General features: G+C 36.2%; 1 protein-coding gene across 2 annotated transcripts in view; it reads left to right on the top strand.

Moving 5' to 3' along the window:
- Nucleotides 1–18,429, top strand: part of LOC110457532 — a 54,210-nt gene that overhangs the window by 17,705 nt on the left and 18,076 nt on the right. For both annotated transcript variants that reach the window (XM_021508860.1, XM_021508868.1), the window contains exons 2-9: nt 9,318–9,492; nt 9,644–9,753; nt 11,381–11,527; nt 11,935–12,093; nt 14,146–14,261; nt 16,199–16,316; nt 17,116–17,124; nt 17,500–17,930. In XM_021508860.1, coding sequence (XP_021364535.1) covers nt 9,318–9,492; nt 9,644–9,753; nt 11,381–11,527; nt 11,935–12,093; nt 14,146–14,261; nt 16,199–16,316; nt 17,116–17,124; nt 17,500–17,930 — 1,265 coding nt within the window. The remainder of the gene's footprint in view (nt 1–9,317; nt 9,493–9,643; nt 9,754–11,380; nt 11,528–11,934; nt 12,094–14,145; nt 14,262–16,198; nt 16,317–17,115; nt 17,125–17,499; nt 17,931–18,429) is intronic.

The raw sequence follows: 18,429 nt of genomic DNA, 5'->3' as shown, positions 1-18,429 counted from the left end.
ATTAACAATGATATCGTTGTCTGGTGATGTAGATAATTAACAATGATATCGTTGTCTGGTGATGTAGATAATTACCAATCATATCATTGTCTGGTGATGTAGATAAATAACAATTATATCGTTGTCTTGTGATGTATATAATTAACAATGATATCGTTGTCTGGTGATGTAGATAATTAACAATGATATCGTGGCCTGGTGATGTAGATAATTAACAAGGATACTATTGCCTTGTGATGGAGATAATTAACAATGATATCGTAGTCTGGTGATGTAGATAATTACCAATCATATCATTGTCTGGTAATGTAGATAATTAACAATGATATTATTGCCTGGTGATATAGATAATTTACAATGATATTATTGTCTGGTGATGTAGATAATGAACAATGATATCGTGGTCTGGTGATGTAGATAATTAACAATGATACTATTGCCTTGTGATGTAGATAATTAACAATGATATCGTTGTCTGGTGATGTAGATGATTAACAATGATATCGGTGTCTGGTGATGTAGATGATTAACAATGATATCATTGTCTGGTGTTGTAGATAATTAACAACGATATCTTGGTCTGATGATGTAGATAATTAACAATGATATCGTGGTCTGGTGATGTAGATAATTAACTGTAATATTATTGTGTTGTGCTGGAAATGATGGGAACCGATTCATTGTCCACACCTTTACTTTTTAACTTGCTATCTAAGAGTAATAGATTTACTGAACATTGTGTATTCGAAGGCAGTAAATACTGTATTAGTTTATTATGATTATATATGTTTTCGTGATTAATATTTCCCAAAGTTTTGTTTTACTTCGGTTCTGTTTTGTTTCGGTGCAACAAGAATTCAAAATGGTCTATTAGAGTAATGCTATAGAAGGAAACACTTGTCAGAGTGGAAAATCTTATGAGACTGGACTGTTATTATCGACCACCAATGTGGGGCTGCCATTTTGCATTCGTTCTGTCATTTCTCAAAACATGATTATCAACACACAAGAGTGAGATATGCTCTACTGAAACTACTCATTTGTGCTACTCAATGCTATCATACACATATATTCTACATTGTATAAATCTCAACGATAGTCATCACTAGGATTCAACGTGTATTATATGTCTATGTCAATATGTTAAACATTTAATATTAAATACTAATAGCGGTATTGAGAAGTACTCGAGCCCAGAATTGTTTGAAAGCCCTTTTGTAGGCTGTGAATGTGTTAATTTCTTCGATTTTCCAGTCTAGATTGTGATATGCCGTTTTTCTAATTTCAATTTCAATACATTTTGTTTTCGTTTCTATAAATACTCCAATAAAGGCTTTGTTAAATTCATAAAACGTGTGCAATTACGCTGTATAGAAACTGAAATCTTGTTGTGTTAGGGAAAGATCTGAAATACAAAGACGTATGAACGATTATTGAATTTCTGCCACGACTGACTACAATTGACACCATTCCTATAAGCCAGGTTTGACAACTAGACATGTTTAATCATAATGGTACATGTGATGGACCAAGGACATCTTGTGCTTGAGAGCCCACGGCCAACTCACAGGCCACGATACCTACCATATCCATCCAGGCCTTTTCATTTTGTTTTATTATTAGATTCATGAATAATATATTAACAGCACATGGACTAAAGTCTGAGACAACCCGTCTATCGACCCGTCTCTAAATAAACATAGATTACGTTCATAGATTCGTAATTCACGATTATTTTGAGCGTTGGAATTTTCTTATGATCTCAGTTAGGACACTGGAGTACCGCTTTGATCAGACATGGATTTTTCTTAATGAAAACTGTCAAATTACCTATAACTAAACACGTCCAGTATAAATTATAAATGAAAAGTCATTACTCATAGCATATATTAGATTTAAGCTAAAAATATTATATTATATCACGACAAAAAAGTAAAAACAGATGCCGAAATAACCACTTCTTCGAAGAAAGTAAAGTACAAGACGTTTCACAGATTGCACCGTAACGGGTCTGTCTGTTTAGCTTATTGTTTTGAATACTATGAACGCCTATAGTCAATTTATAAACTTTATTTACACATTTGCATATGAATTGACTCTAATTGTTTTCTGTTCGTTTTGTTGTTTTGGTTGGTTTGTTTGTTTTTCCTTGATTTTTTAGTTTTGCCTGTTTTGTTTTCTTTTCGTTTCTCTTATATACACGTATTATATTTTTTTTGCTTTTCGGGGATGGATGTGGGGTGTGTGGCGTGGGGTGGGCGCGTAGGGTGTGGGACGTGGGATGTGGGGTGTGGGACGTGTGAGTGGTAGTGGGTTTTTGTTGTTCTGTTTGGAAGTTCCTTAATTCCTCTTGTTTTTCTTGGAATCGAATACTATAATGACACTGTTGTGTATGTCCCTGTTGTAATGACACTGTGGTATATTTGTCTTGTTGGATGACACTGTGTTATATTTTCCCTGGTGAAATAATACTTTGGTAAATTTTTCCTGATGTAATGACACTGTGGTAAATTTGTCTTGTTTAATGACACTGCGCTATATTTCCCTGGTGAAATAATACTGTGGTATATTTTCCTGATGTAATGGCACTGTGGTATATTTGTCTTGTTTAATGGCACTGTGGTATATTTTCCCTGGTGAAATAATACTGTGGTATATTTTCCTGATGTAATGGCACTGTGGTAAATTTGTCTTGTTTAATGACACTGCGCTATATTTCCCTGGTGAAATAATACTGTGGTATATTTTTCCTGATGTTACGACACTGTGGTATATTTGTCTTGATTAATGACACTGCGCTATATTTTCACTGGTGAAATAATACTTTGGTGTATTTTTCCTGATGTAATGACACTGTGGTATATTTGTCTTGTTGAATGACACTGTGTTATATTTTCCCTGGTGAAATAATACTGTGGTATATTTTTCCTGATGTAATGACACTGTTGTTTATTTGTCTTGTTGAGAGACACTGTGTTATATTTTCCCTGGTGAAATAATACTGTGGTATATTTGTCTTGTTGAGTGACATTGTGTTATATTTTCCCTGGTGAAATGATACTATGGTATATTTTTCTAGATGTAATGACACTGTGGTATATTTGTCTTGTTGAATGACACTGTGTTATATTTTCCCTGGTGGAATAATACTGTGGTATATTTGTCTTGTTGAGTGACATTGTGTTATATTTTCCCTGGTGAAATGATACTATGGTATATTTTTCTAGATGTAATGACACCGTGCTATATTTGTCTTGTTGAATGACACGGTTTTATATTTTCCATAGTGAAATAATACTGTGGTATATTTTCCCTGATGTAATGACACTGTGGTATATTAGTCTTGTTGAATGACACTGTGTTATATTTTCCCTGGTGAAATAATACTGTGGTATATTTGTATTGTTGAATGACACTGTGGTATATTTTCCCTTGTGAAATAATACTGTGGTATTTTTTCCCTGATGTAATGACACTGTGGTAAATTTGTCTTGTTGAATGACACTGTGATATATTTTCCCTGGTGAAATAATACTGTGATATATTTGTCTTGTTTAATGACAATGTTATATTTTCCCTGGGGAAATAATACTTTGATATATTTTTCCTGATGTAATGACACTGTGGTATATTTGTCTTGTTGAATGACACTGTGATATATTTTCCCTGGTGAAATAATACTGTGGTATATTTGTCTTGTTTAATGACACTGTGTTATATTTTCCTTGGTGAAATAATACTGTGGTATATGTTCCCTGTTGTAATGGCACTGTGGTATATTTGTCTTGTTTAATGACACTATGTTATATTATCCCTGGTGAAATCATACTGTGGTATATTTTGCCTGATGTAATGATACTGTGGGATATTTGTCTTGTTGAATGACACTGTGTTATATTATCCCTGGTGAAATCATATTGTGGTATATTTTCCCTGATGTTATGACACTGTGGTATATTTGTCTTGTTTAATGACACTGTGTTATATTTTCCTTGGTGAAATAATACTGTGGTATATTTGTCTTGTAGAGTGACACTGTGTTATATTATCCCTGGAGAAATCATATTGTGGTATAATTTCCCTGATGTTATGACACTGTGGTATATGTTCCCTGTTGTAGTGAAACTGGTGTATTTGTCTTGTTGAATGTCACTGTGGTATATTTGTCATGTTTAATGACACTGTGTTATGTTTTCCCTGGTGAAATATACTGTGATATATTTTCCGTGGTGAAATAATGCTGCAGTATATTTGTCTTGTTGGATGACACTGTGTTATATTTGTATTGTTGAATGACACTGTGCTATATTTGTCTTGTTGAGTGACCCTGTGTATTATTTTGCCTTGTGAAATAATACTGTGGTATATTTTCCATGGTGAAATATACTGTGATATATTTTCCGTGGTGAAATAATGCTGCTGTATATTTGTCTAATCGAATACTATAATGACACTGTTGTGTATGTCCCTGTTGTAATGACACTTTGGTATATTTGTCTTGTAGAGTGACACTGTGTTATATTTTACCTGGTGAAATAATACTATGGTATATTTGTCCTGTTGAATGACACTGTGGAATATTTGTCTTGTTGAATATCACGGTGGTATATTTTCCCTGATGTAATGATACTGTGGTATATTTGTCTTGCTTAATGACACTGTGTTATATTTGTCTTGTTGAATGACTCAGTGGTATATGTTCCCTGTTGTAATGGCACTATGGTATATTTGTCCTGTTGAATGACACTGTGGTATATTTTCCCTGGTGAAATATACTGTGATATATTTTCCCTGATGTAATGACACTGTGGTATATTTGTCTTGTAGAGTGACACTGTGTTATATTTTCTCTTGTGAAATAATGCTGCGGTATATTTGTCTTGTTGAATGACACTGTGTTATATTTTCCCTGGTGAAATAATACTGTGGTATATTTTCCCTGATGTAATGATACTGTGGTATATTTGTCTTGTTGAATGACACTGTGACATATTTGTCTTGTTGAATGACACTGTGGTATATTTGTCTTGTTGAATGACACTGTGGTATATGTTCCCTGATGTAATGATACTGTGGTATATTTGTCTTGTTGAGTGACACTGTGTTATATTTTCCCTGGTGAAATAATACTGTGTTATATTTTCCCTGATGAAATGACACTGTGGTATATTTGTCTTGTTGAATGACACTTTGGTATATTTTCCCTGGTGAAATATACTGTGGTATATTTTCCCTTTATGTAATGACACTGTGGTATATTTGTCTTGTTGAGTGACACTGTGTTATATTTTCCCTGGTGAAATAATACTGTGGTATATTTGTCTTGTTGAATGACACTGTGGTATATTTGTCTTGTTAAGTAACACTGTGTTATATTTTCCCTTGTGAAATAATACTGTGGTATATTTGTCTTGTTGAATGACACTGTGGTATATTTGTCTTGTTGAATGACTCAGTGGTATATGTTCCCTGATGTAATGACACTGTGGTATATGTTCCCTGATGTAATAATACTGTGGTATATGTTCCCTGTTTTAGTGAAACTGGTTTATTTGTCTTGTTGAATGACACTGTGGTATATGTTCCCTGATGTAATAATACTGTGGTATATGTTCCCTGTTGTAGTGAAACTGGTGTATTTGTCTTGTTGAATGACACTGTGGTATATTTTCCCTGGTGAAATATACTGTGGTATATTTTCCCTGATGTAATGACACTGTGGTATATTTTTCCTGGTGAAATAATACTGTGGATATTTTTTCCTGGTATAGTTATACTGCGGTTTGTTTTCTCTGATGAAATAATACTGTGGTTTGTTTTCCCTGGTGAAATAATACTCTGGTTTGTTTTTCCTGGTGAAATAATAATGTGGTTTGTTTTCCCTGGTGAAATATGAATGTGGTTTGTTTTCCGTGGTGTAATACTGTTTTATTATATGTTTCACTTCATTATGTGTTCTCATTATTGACAACGTATATTAAATAAATATAAGCATAATCATTAAATAGATCTAAAGGACATAATTAATAAAGTATAATTTCCTTACAGTTCCAATATACCGATGATATACATATTAAATCATAGCTGATTATATGTAACACATTAAGTATCAGATCCCCTGATACCAGTTCTCTGGTCTACTAGATTCCAGGTGTCTGATTCAGCATGTGACAGAAGCTACACACACCCATGGCCACACACTGGATGTGGTCATAACGAGGGAAAATAACTCAGTCATTCATGGAGCTATTTCAGTCATTGATCCATGTCTAAGTGATGTAAAGGGGAACCACTCTGGTGATCATCTTGCTGTCCACACAACACTGAATTGTAGTAAGCCAGCTCGTGCAAGGAAAAAAGTGAGCTTCCGGAAATTCAGCGAAATTTCAATACCAGATTTCAAAAATGACATTCAGTCTTGTTCCGCCCTTCAATCTACTGAAGGCAAGGCTGATGATCTTGTTGAAGCATACACATTTGGTATAAAGCCCTTATAGAGAAACACGCACCTCTGCAAACTAAGGTGATAACTGTGAGACCAAATGCCCCGTGGTATAATGAAAATCTCCGCGTGGAAAAACAGAAACGTAGACAAGCAGAGAGACAGTGGCGAGGGACCAAATTAACCGTTCACCAACTGATTTATTTATTGAGAGCAATGTCGGCTAGTTGGTTCACTGCTCTTTCAGTCGTCCCCATAGCCTTCGCTATCATTGCTATGCTGATGACACACAAATTTACATGGTCATAAAACCACAGGACAGTTGGAATACAGTCTCAGAAAGTCTGGAAGCTTGTCTGACAGATATCAGTATATGGATGAACGCCAACATGCTTAAACTTAATCAGGAAAAGACGGAACTAATCGTCTTTTNGAACATGGAGAAACAAGTGAACGCAATTGCCAAATCCTGTTACTACCAGATCAGGAACATCGGCTGTATTCGGCAGTTTCTAACTGCAGATGCATGCAAGATTTTGGTGCATTCACTTGTTACCTCTCGGTTGGATTATGGTAACGCCCTGCTCTGTGGTATATCTGACAAACTAACTTGTCGTCTGCAGAGGGTTCAGAACACTGCAGCACGGCTAGTTACTCGTACTCGAAAGAGAGAGCACATCACACCTGCGCTTTATTCGTTACACTGGTTACCTGTACGATACAGGTCGCAGTACAAAATTCTGCTATACACATACAAGGCACTGAATGGAACAGCTCCTCAGTACCTACAGGAACTTGCTACCCTGTATCAGCCGTCAAGATCACTGCGGTCGGAGTCAGAATCTTTGTTGTGTGTCCCCAAATCTCGTACTGTGACCTACGGAAACAGATGCTTTGGGAGACAAATACCCTGGCCAAGTTCAAGAGGGACATAAAAACTCACCTCTTCACGTCTGCATTTTAGAATCTTTGCAAAGACGTCATGTAAATACCACCCCTTAGAGTAATTTTACAAATTATATAGGGCGCTATATAAATGCTGTATATTATTATTATTATACCCGGCTGAAGTCGACATCCATACTACAATGTTTACAACAAATGGAGTATCGCTGTCGAGCTTTACTGGTGTAGAATTGAGCAGTTTTCATTCAGAACTTACTTCTTCAGTTCTTGGTTATAAATTTAATAGCTCGTGTGATGAACAGTCAGTGGATAGGATGTCGTTTGTTTTCATGGTTTGTGACTAAAGATAACCCATCTGGAAGAAACAGATTGATTTTACAATAATTTCAGTACAGATATATGGGCAAAGACAAATGTATATACATGTATATATATTTTTGTACCTCCGAAATTCTTCCAAGAACTCACTGCAGCATCAGCTACCTAGCACCATGCTAGCCTTAATTCATAACATGCAATGAAGCTCTGTTCATTTAAATAATAGATAACACACAGACAATGATATTGGCGAAATTGGCTAACCTTTATCAGGATGCCGGAATTTATTTTTTTATCTTTGATCAAAATTTCAATACATTTATTGTTTCATAAAACATTATTTTAGTGAACGTGTGGCAAAAGATACCGCCATTTATTGTTTCATAAAATATTATTTTAGTGAAGGTGCGGCAAAAGATACCGCCCCTCATTAACTTAGGACAATTACATGTAAGTAACAACGCAATGTCCAAAGAGCGCTGCGAGCTGGCTGCCCCAACCTTTTACCAGTAAGGGGGAGGTAGGATTTTACCATGCTCAGGCCAGCTGGTAAGTGTTTACTCACTTAGTTATTACCAATAACACCTGGGATATTGACGCTGCACATAAAAAACCTAACATCTGAAGATAAACCGGGCATACAAATATGACTGACAAAACTTTGTTCTTTATTTAATCAATATTACAATTAATAACAAATATATACGTTCTATTAAAACTTTCAAAACAAGTTCATTGACAAATGACATAACACGATAAGTAGACTATATTGTAATCCTTTTTTGAAAAATTAGCTGCATGACATTTAGATAATTAAAAATTGCAAGGTAGCTGATAGGGGAGGAGGGAGGGATCAATTTAAGTTTTCACAATTTTTTCTCAAACCACTATGGCGTCTTGATACAGCAGCGAGAGTGAGGGGTTTATCAGCTTCCACCCCACGGGGCTCTCGTTGCTACCTGTGACGAATGGGCATTAACCTTGACCCATTTTAACCAATGGCAGCTGGCCTTGAAATATCCTTAACTTACATAAATATTGAGAACTGATGTCACAAAATACGGAATCAAAATCTGTAAAAAACATACGGAATAATTTCATCAACCAAAAAATTGTATATATAAATATATACTTTACTTTTTGTACCTCCGAAATCCTTCCAAGAACTCACTGCAGCGTCAGCTACCTAGCACCATGCTAGCCTTAATTCATAAAATGCAATGAAGCTCTGTTCACTTAAATAATAGATAACACACAGACAATGGTATTGGCGTAATTGGCTAACCTTTATCAGGATGCCGGATTTTTTTTTTATCTTTGATCAAAATTTCAATACATTTATTGTTTCATAAAATATTATTTTAGTGAAGGTGCGGCAAAAGATACCGCCATAAGACATCACCGATGACGCCGCCAATTTTGTTTAAATCCTAACAAATGTGTTGAGTCACTTTGTGAGGTTTATAACCTGTACCATAACCATGTTATTGAAATGGCACGAGTAAAGATACACAAAATAGCAACGTTTCCCCCAGTGCTGTCCTTATTAAAGTCCCCATAAACCTCCTAGAAACCCGTGGTGTTATTCTGGCATTTGTTTAACATGAAGTTCCCTTAAATCTCCACCCTTAAATCTTCATTTTCAATACAGAGTCCGCCTGTACCTTCCCGACAGCCTTCCAGAACACATGGCTTACAAACAGCCGGGGCACTTGGACCGTCAACTCTTCTACCATCTCAAACTTCCCTGCCCAGGCTGAGCCGTCCGCATCAGCTCTGTTCAACATGGATTGTGAAGAGGTTTTTTCAGGATATTACGTCTTAAAGTAGGTCGCTGAATATGTTCTAGGATAAACAGTTTGTCTTTGGGGATTTTATTCTAAATCAGTTTTATTCAATGGCCATATGCAACATCAATATTTACTTTAAATAACATCGATAAAGAACAAGTTCATAATCTACTATACTATATTACAGATCACAGGAAACAGTGACACCCTTCTCGGGACCCGCCCAATACAATGTCTACACATGTTTGTATCTGGAGCAACAGTCCGACTACAACTACATCTATTCTCTTCTCACTCGTAAGTAGATTAATCACTCCAGATAATTGTATGTCACTGGTGTAAGCTTGGTCGTCACTGATGCAAATCAAAAAGAGAAAGCGATACCTACGCATGATTTTTTTTCTGATGAGTTTTGTTGCCATCAATTATTATAATTTACAGAATAAATACATGATTTGCGCATTCACAAATTAGATACATGAATTTCACATTGGCGTGAGAGGATTCAGTTCTAGATGAACTAGCTGTAAGTGGTAGTGAGGACCATCGCTTTTTCTTATTTGTCAATGCAAATGCAAAGATTGTTACGAGTCTCCAATTATCGGATTTACTCTGATACTAGCTATACATATATTTCTCTGCATTATCTAAAATGACATTTTAATTTTATATTAAAATCTTTTCCTTCCGATATGTAGCTTGCACACAGTCATTAGCCTATACAGTATATCCTCTCACACCGTGATAAAGTCGAGAAGCCAGGGTGTTTTACCACCGTAAATCACAGTACTTCGTAAAGGAGAAAGACCGAGAACTGTCCATGCTGTGAGGGAATGGACAGTTTGAGGAATGTTTCCTACTTGACACACGGTACCCTTTTATTAATAGAGGACATGCTTTTGTGTTAAGAATGAACAGCTACTGAACAATGTACTGGTAATGAAGTTATCAATGACAAGGCGTGTGTATGCAGCACGAACTATGGTCATTCATGCATGCATGACTACATGTGTTCAGCTTACTGAACAGGTACAGTTAGAGTTAACATAATTGCAATGTCAAAATAATTATAAAGTGAATCCTGTGTATTTATCAGTCAGTCCAGCTTGGTCATTTGAAGTGAGAACATGTAATTTTCAGGAGACGACAATATCACTTTCAGCATAAGTTTTGAAGATTTTTAATTTAAAGACATGTTGATTAACACAACACATAGGACAGAGAACAAAAGTGAAAGCGATCAAAATAGAAAAACAATCAGAGGGTAAATCAATTCACACCTCAAATATTAAATAAACAAACACTGTTTGTAGATAAATTATTTCACTTCCAGGAAATAACCACTGTATTCGTGAAACATCAGGAAATGTCTATCGGATTTATTTTCCCTCCAAATATGGATCTTTTTGTGTGAAGATCTATTGGATTGATCCTGAATCAGGATTCGTGTTTTCTGTTCCATCAATATTCATATTTTAAAATAATGATTGGATTACCGTATTTTCTCCTCGAGTAAGTTTTACAGCATTCTGTTGGATCAATCTGTTCTCAAAGACTTTTCTCCTCAATAAAATTCAACTGTGAAATGGGCCATAATGAAACATATGCCTAGTAAAGCCTTATGCTGTAAATAAATCATGAATTTTTGTTATCTTTATAAGTCCAATTTGAGCCCAGTTGCTGTCCTTTATTAAACACAATAATGGACAGCTACAGGTACGTCAATGTATATTCTACTATATAATGTACACTGAGAACAAAGGATGATGCAACATTTTTGTTTTAAACCAGATCAAAGTTCGTGTATGTATGAACACTAATATATGGTATCATTAGAATATCGTTTGTATTTGAATGTTAGAAATAGTTTAAATATGATCAAATAAACTGATGCTGCTGTAAGACACATGATCAACTATTGCAGAGGAATTCACAGTGGCGCTAACGCCTGCCACTGTTATAGAAAGGATCACCTTAGGTTCAGCATCATCAACTTTGTCTGGGGCGTCTGTCTGTTCGGACACAGCGTATACAACAGCGGGGGAGAGAGTGCACGTGGCTCTGCTGAATGGTAAGCTAGCGTATCTTATAACATAAGTCATACACGTGTTGATTGTATGTTGCTATGTTGATCTTAATCGTGTATACTCAAGAATGAACACTAGCATGATTATATTGAAACAATTATATATAATATTAATCATGTGCCTGACACAAATAAATTAATACAGGTAAATATTTCTTTATAATATTAAAGTGATTTACCGTACTACATACGGGTTGTGTCAATTAAACTATCTTCATGTTAAAATAGCATTCTGTTGTTAGATATTCTTAAATGCATAACTCAGATTAAGATTTAATATCGCACCATCAAAATTCGATTTACCAGAAACAACAGAAGGAACCATTTCCCTACATTTCTGAAATCACACATATTTACACTATATAATGACTTCTCTTACTATTCTTATCAAGGGTCAGAGAGTTTGGGGAAGGCTGATTGTCCGAGCATTCTGCAGGGATACTTCACTTACCTAGGGACGACGTGTAACAGTACATTTGTCGATGTTTGTACCGATACGAAACAGCTAGCGTTTAATACTACAGCCTGTACCCAGAACATCATCTACTCTCGTAAGTATTACAAGTATTTCCGACACCAAACATCTAACGTTTAATACTAAAGCCTATACCTAGAACACCATCTACTTACGTGAGTAATACAAATACCAAACAGCTAGCGTTTATTACTACAGCCTGTACACAGAACACCATCTACTCACGTGAGTAATACCAATACCAAATAGCTAGCGTTTATTATTACAGCCTGTACACAGAACACCATCTACTCACGTGAGTAATACCAATACCAAATAGCTAGCGTTTATTATTACAGCCTGTACCCAGAACACCATCTACTCACGTGAGTTATACCAATACCAAAGAGCTAGTGTTTAATACTACAGCCTGTACCCAGAACACTTTCTACTCACGTGAGTAATACCAATACCAAACAGCTAGCGTTTAATACTACAGCCTGTACACAGAACACCATCTACTCACGTGAGTTATACCAATACCAAAGAGCTAGTGTTTAATACTACAGCCTGTACCCAGAACACCTTCTACTCACGTGAGTAATACCAATACCAAAGAGCTAGCGTTTATTATTACAGCCTGTACCCAGAACACCTTCTACTCACGCAAGTAACTGTACCAATACCAAAGAGCTAGTGTTTAATACTACAGCCTGTACCCAGAACACCATCTACTCACGTGAGTTATACCAATACCAAAGAGCTAGTGATTAATACTACAGCCTGTACCCAGAACACCTTCTACTCACGTGAGTAATACCAATACCAGACAGCTAGTGTTTAATACTACAGCCTGTACCCAGAACACCTTCTACTCATGTACAAAACACGGTTATAACACTGTAGCCAGTAACCAGTATATACTGTCTTGTACTGTAAGTAGGCGATCAGCGGGTCAACATATTGTGCTGCTTAGGTGCCGGAACTGTTGTAACAAGCTAACATGTTCAAGAGTCTGAATTTGGTTTTATTTTAATTTGTTATACATGGCAACAAATAGGAATATGACTTCAGTTAAATTGAACCGTCTGTAGCGAATATCAGTCTGCAGGGTCAACACAGTTTTGATGCAGTCAGAATTTGTTTCTGAGTTGTGTGATTATAACATGCAATAAAACAATGATATACACGTTTCGTGCGCCTAAAAAGCACGCTTCAAGTGAAGGCGATGGTATAAGCTAAAATGATGAAATCACAAATGTGTAATATACATGTTTCAACACACAGTACTGTACATGTAGCGTTTAGTTTCATTGATACTTTTTTCTATCTCAACCAATTCAAGTACATTGTATCATAGAACTTTGGAAACAAACTGCAGCCTGGATCAAGTTAATGTTACAGCAAATTCCTTCAATAAAATCGCTCTATGTCCTGTACAAAGAATGGTAGCCTGGACTGTGTTTACCACAATACCATTGGTAGTTATAGATAATAAAAACGCTCTATGTCCTGTACAGAGAACGGTAACCTGGACTGTGTTTACCACAATACCATTGGTAGTTTATACATAATAAAATCGCTCTATGTCCTGTACAGATAATGGTAGCCTGGACTGTGTTTATCACAATACCATTGGTAGTTATAGATAATAAAATCGCTCTATGTCCTGTACAGAGAATGGTAACCTGGACTGTGTTTACCACAATACCATTGGTAGTTTATATATAATAAAATCGGTCTATGTCCTGTACAGAGAATGGTAGCCTGGACTGTGTTTACCACAATACCATTGGTAGTTATATATAATAAAATCGTTCTATGTCCTATACAGAGAATGGTAGCCTGGACTGTGTTTACCACAATACCATTGGTAGTTATAGATAATAAAATCGTTCTATGTCCTGTACAGAGAATGGTAGCCTGGTGGACTGTGTTTACCACAATACCATTGGTAGTTATAGATACTAAAATCGTTCTATGTCCTGTACAGAGAATGGTAGCCTGGACTGTGTTTACCACAATACCATTGGTAGTTATAGATAATTAAATCGTTCTATGTCCTTTACAGAGAATGGTAACCTGGACTGTGTTTACCACAATACCATTGGTAGTTATAGATAATAAAATCGTTCTATGTCCTGTACAGAGAATGGTAGTCTGGACTGTGTTTACCAAAATACCATTGGTAGTTATACGTACGTGACGGTGTACAACGAGGACTCCAGTGTAGACGGCTCTACGTACTACGCCTTTTCTTGCCTGGTAGGTACAGCTCATACCTAAATCCTGGGAACTGTATATCACATGTTTAAACAGTATTCATGCCCTTGATATTATCATTGAATCCTATTGATAAACATTTTGAAACCGCATTCTAATATATACAACAATCATTTGTAGATTCTGTCATCAACGCTTGGCAAGATTAATTAAGAGGATTTTTGTATTTTGTTATATTTACTTATCGGAAAATATGATATCAATTACAGATAAGTATTGAAGGAATGTATACAAAAATGTGGCTATAATTATGTATGAAAGTCAAAATTCCCTTTTGACATGTTAGTAAATTATATTTCTGTCTAGAGTATTATAATGTAAACAAATCATATGTGACTAAATACAAAACCAACATTATTCCACATGATACAAATGTCCCTCTGTAATGAAAAGGTTACACTACATGTAACACAGGTCGTTTCGCTGGGTTGTAGCAAGTTGTATAAGACTGTAACCCTACTACAGGTGCTGCACGCTGGGTAGTCGAAGTCATATAAGATGGTAACCCTACCATAGGTGGTGTACGCTAGGTTGTAGTTAGTTATATATGACGGAAACCTTACCACAGGTGGTGTACGCTGGGTTATAGTTAATTATATATGACGGTAACCTTACCATAGGTGGTGTAAGCTGGGTTATAGTTAGCTATATATGACGGTAACCTTACCATAGGTGGTGTAAGCTGAGTTATAGTTAGTTATATATGATGGTAACTTTACCACAGGTGGTGTACGTTGGATTATAGTTAGTTATATATGATGGTAACCTTACCACAGGCGGTGTACGCTGGATTATAGTTAGTTATATATGAAGGTAACCTTACCACAGGTGGTGTGCGCTGGGTTGTAGTTAGTTATATATGACGGCAAGCTTACCACAGGTGGAGTACGCTGGATTATAGTTAGTTATATATGAAGGTAACCTTACCACAGGTGGTGTACGCTGGGTTATAGTTAATTATATATGACGGTAACCTTACCATGGGTGGTGTAAGCTGGGTTATAGTTAGTTATATATGACGGTAACCTTACCACAGGTGGTGTATGCTGGGTTATAGTTAGCTATATATGACGGTAACCTTACCACATGTAATGTACGTTGGGTTATAGTTAGTTATATATGACGGTAACCTTACCACAGGTGGTCTACGCTGGGTTATAGTTAGTTATATATGACGGTAACCTTACCACAGGTGTTGTAAGCTCGTTTATAGTTAGCTATATATGACGGTAACCTTACCACATTTAATGTACGTTGTGTTATAGTTAGTTATATATGACGGTAACCTTACCACAGGTGGTGTAAGCTGGGTTATAGTTAGCTATATATGACGGTAACCTTACCACATGTAATGTACGCTGGGTTATAGTTAGTTATATATGACGGTAACCTTACCACATGTAATGTACGCTGGGTAATGGTTAGTTATATATGACGGTAACCTTACCACAGGTGGTGTGCGCTGGGTTATAGTTAGTTATATATGACGTTAATCTTACCACAGGTGGTGTAAGCTGGGTTATAGTTAGTTATATAAGACGGTCATCCTACCATAGGTGGTGTAAGGTGGGTTATAGTTAGTTATATTTGACGGTTAACCTTACCACGTGTAATGTACGCTGGAATGTAGTAAGTTATAATATACAATACGAATGGTTTCAGTACTATGAATATATAAGACGGTAACCCCGTGATACATTATGTCTAAGGCTGGATAAACTGGCCCCATTTTTATAATATTGACGAATGCTTAAGGGTTGGTAGTCAGTCCAGAGTTTTGAGAAAAGTTGGCTATTTAGTTATCAGTATCTTATATGACAAAAATGTTTGAGGCTGGAGTGTAGTATTGAAGTTTTATGAACCCTATATGAGGAGAATGGTCATACACTGCATTTAACAACATGCTGACTCCGTGACAGGTTGTGTCTGAGGCTGGGGTCTATACTTACGCCAGTGTTAAACCGACAGAGTGTGAGGCCAACCAGGTATCAACCACCACACCAACTGGAGGATACGTTACAGTGTTCGAAGAAACAGGTAAGCAAAGGTGTACCGAGGTTATCATGTAGATGTACCCAGTTAAGCACGTAGGTATACCCTGGTAAGCATGTATATGTACCCAGGTAATCATGAAAGTGTTCCCAGGTAAACACGTAGGTGTACCCAGGTAAGCACTTAGGTGTACCCAACTAAGCACGAATGTGTACCCAGGTAAGCATTTAGGTGTACCCAGGTAAGCATGAAAGTGTACCAAGGTAAACACGTAGGTGTACTCAGGTAAGCACTTAGGTGTACCCAAGTAAGCACGAATGTGTACCAAGGTAAACACGTAGGTGTACCCAGTTAAGCACTTATGTGTACCCAAGTAAGCACGAATGTGTACCCAGGTAAGCATTTAGGTGTACCCAGGTAAGCATGAAAGTGTACCCAGGTAGACACGTAGGTGTACTCAGGTACATTGTAAGCACAAGGTGTACCCTGGTAAGCATGTACGTGTATCCAGGAAAGCATGTACGTGTACTCGGGTAAAGTTTTACTACACAGCTATGACGGTTGTAAACAGATAAAACCTTTGGAATCAAGCATGCATCATCTTAAGATAAATGTTAGACACTAACGTTATTTCAGACATAAACTTTGTAAATATATGCAGCCAAGAACAACAAGACCTTAAGTTGAATGGAATTCAGAACATTTTTTGCATTGCTATTGTATTTATTTATATGCTATATAATAAAGACAGCAAAAGATATTCACAATAGATTAATAAAAAAAAATAAAGGAGCAAAAAATCAAAATCATGATGAATTTACAAATATGTCTTTTGTCTTTTCAGCTGCCTGCAGTGAGTATCCAGTTTGATTAACTAATGTATGTAGGGATCATATATACCTCAATACGATAATGATATGAGGTTAATCTCAATAAAAAGTGACTAAACACTACAAACCTCTTCAATAAAATAATGCTAAAAGTACACAGTAATCAATATCAGTTTCGTTATATCTGTGTGCCATAAGACACATTGAAGAGTAGACTTTACAGAATGACACCATACTATACATCACTACTATTATCAACATTATACTGGAACACGAGAAATGTCTGTAGCTTAAATAAATTTACGTATGAGTAACTATTTGAAATATCAAAAAAGAAATTACACAAGCAGCGATATATAAATAACGTTGGCCATATTTCTATTGTTTTGTTATTGCAGCCACCAGCACAACCTCGACTGAGGATCTGACCTATCTTTATGTTATACTCGGTATAATTGTTTTATTGATAATTATCACGATCATCATATTATTGATCTGCTGCATCAAGTGTCGAAAAAGACTAAAGGATGTCGAATCGGCTGACGATGAAAGTGACAAAGGGTCAGAGGATAGTAAGAGCGGTGACGCTAAACCGGATGAAGATGATTCTAAACCGGAAGAGGGAGAGGAGCAACAGCGTACAAAAACCGACGAGGACAAACAATCTGTAGATTCCGGATTTATTCCTGGCAAAGATGAGAGCAAACAAAAGAAAAAACGGAGAAGAAGAAGAAAAAGAAAAAGAAGAATGCGTCCTGGAGATGAAGGCGAGGAGGAGGAGGATGAGGAAGATGACGACGGGGAAGAGGAGGAGGAAACTTCATCAGGGGTAAGTCAATTTTAAAAGTAAACTTTCAACTAGATACATCCGTTTGCTGGTGACGGTTAACGTAGAGGCGACTAACAATGTGTGTGGATAGTTGAAGTGAACAATGAGATCACGTGATGTAGATTTCTATACTGGGTCAGACCTTGGTGACGGAATATGTACATTATCTCTTTTTATATTTCCTTTGTTATATAGAACAATTAGTATTGCTTTAGATAGAAATATTAATGCTTTTGATTGCGTTACTTTCAGTAGAATTAACACGAAGTATATGGTCATTTAACATTGCATAATTTTGTTATCATCATCATAGTGACTTTAGTACTGTATGTGAAACAATAGGGTTTTACATACGACTTCACAACATCATCCATGCTTTACCGTTTTTGTCTGTGTTTTTGATGATTTTATGTTATGTCGTGTTCAACGGTCAACTTAATACACATAGGGTCAGGGTTATAACAATAACTCAAATGTAAGATAACATTGCTATTTGTCC

Source organism: Mizuhopecten yessoensis, unplaced genomic scaffold (genome assembly GCF_002113885.1).
Source record: "Mizuhopecten yessoensis strain PY_sf001 unplaced genomic scaffold, ASM211388v2 scaffold1147, whole genome shotgun sequence".
Lineage (NCBI taxonomy): Eukaryota > Metazoa > Mollusca > Bivalvia > Pectinida > Pectinidae > Mizuhopecten > Mizuhopecten yessoensis.
The sequence above is the reverse complement of the archived record's forward strand: the minus strand, read 5'-3'. Positions and strand labels throughout refer to the sequence as shown.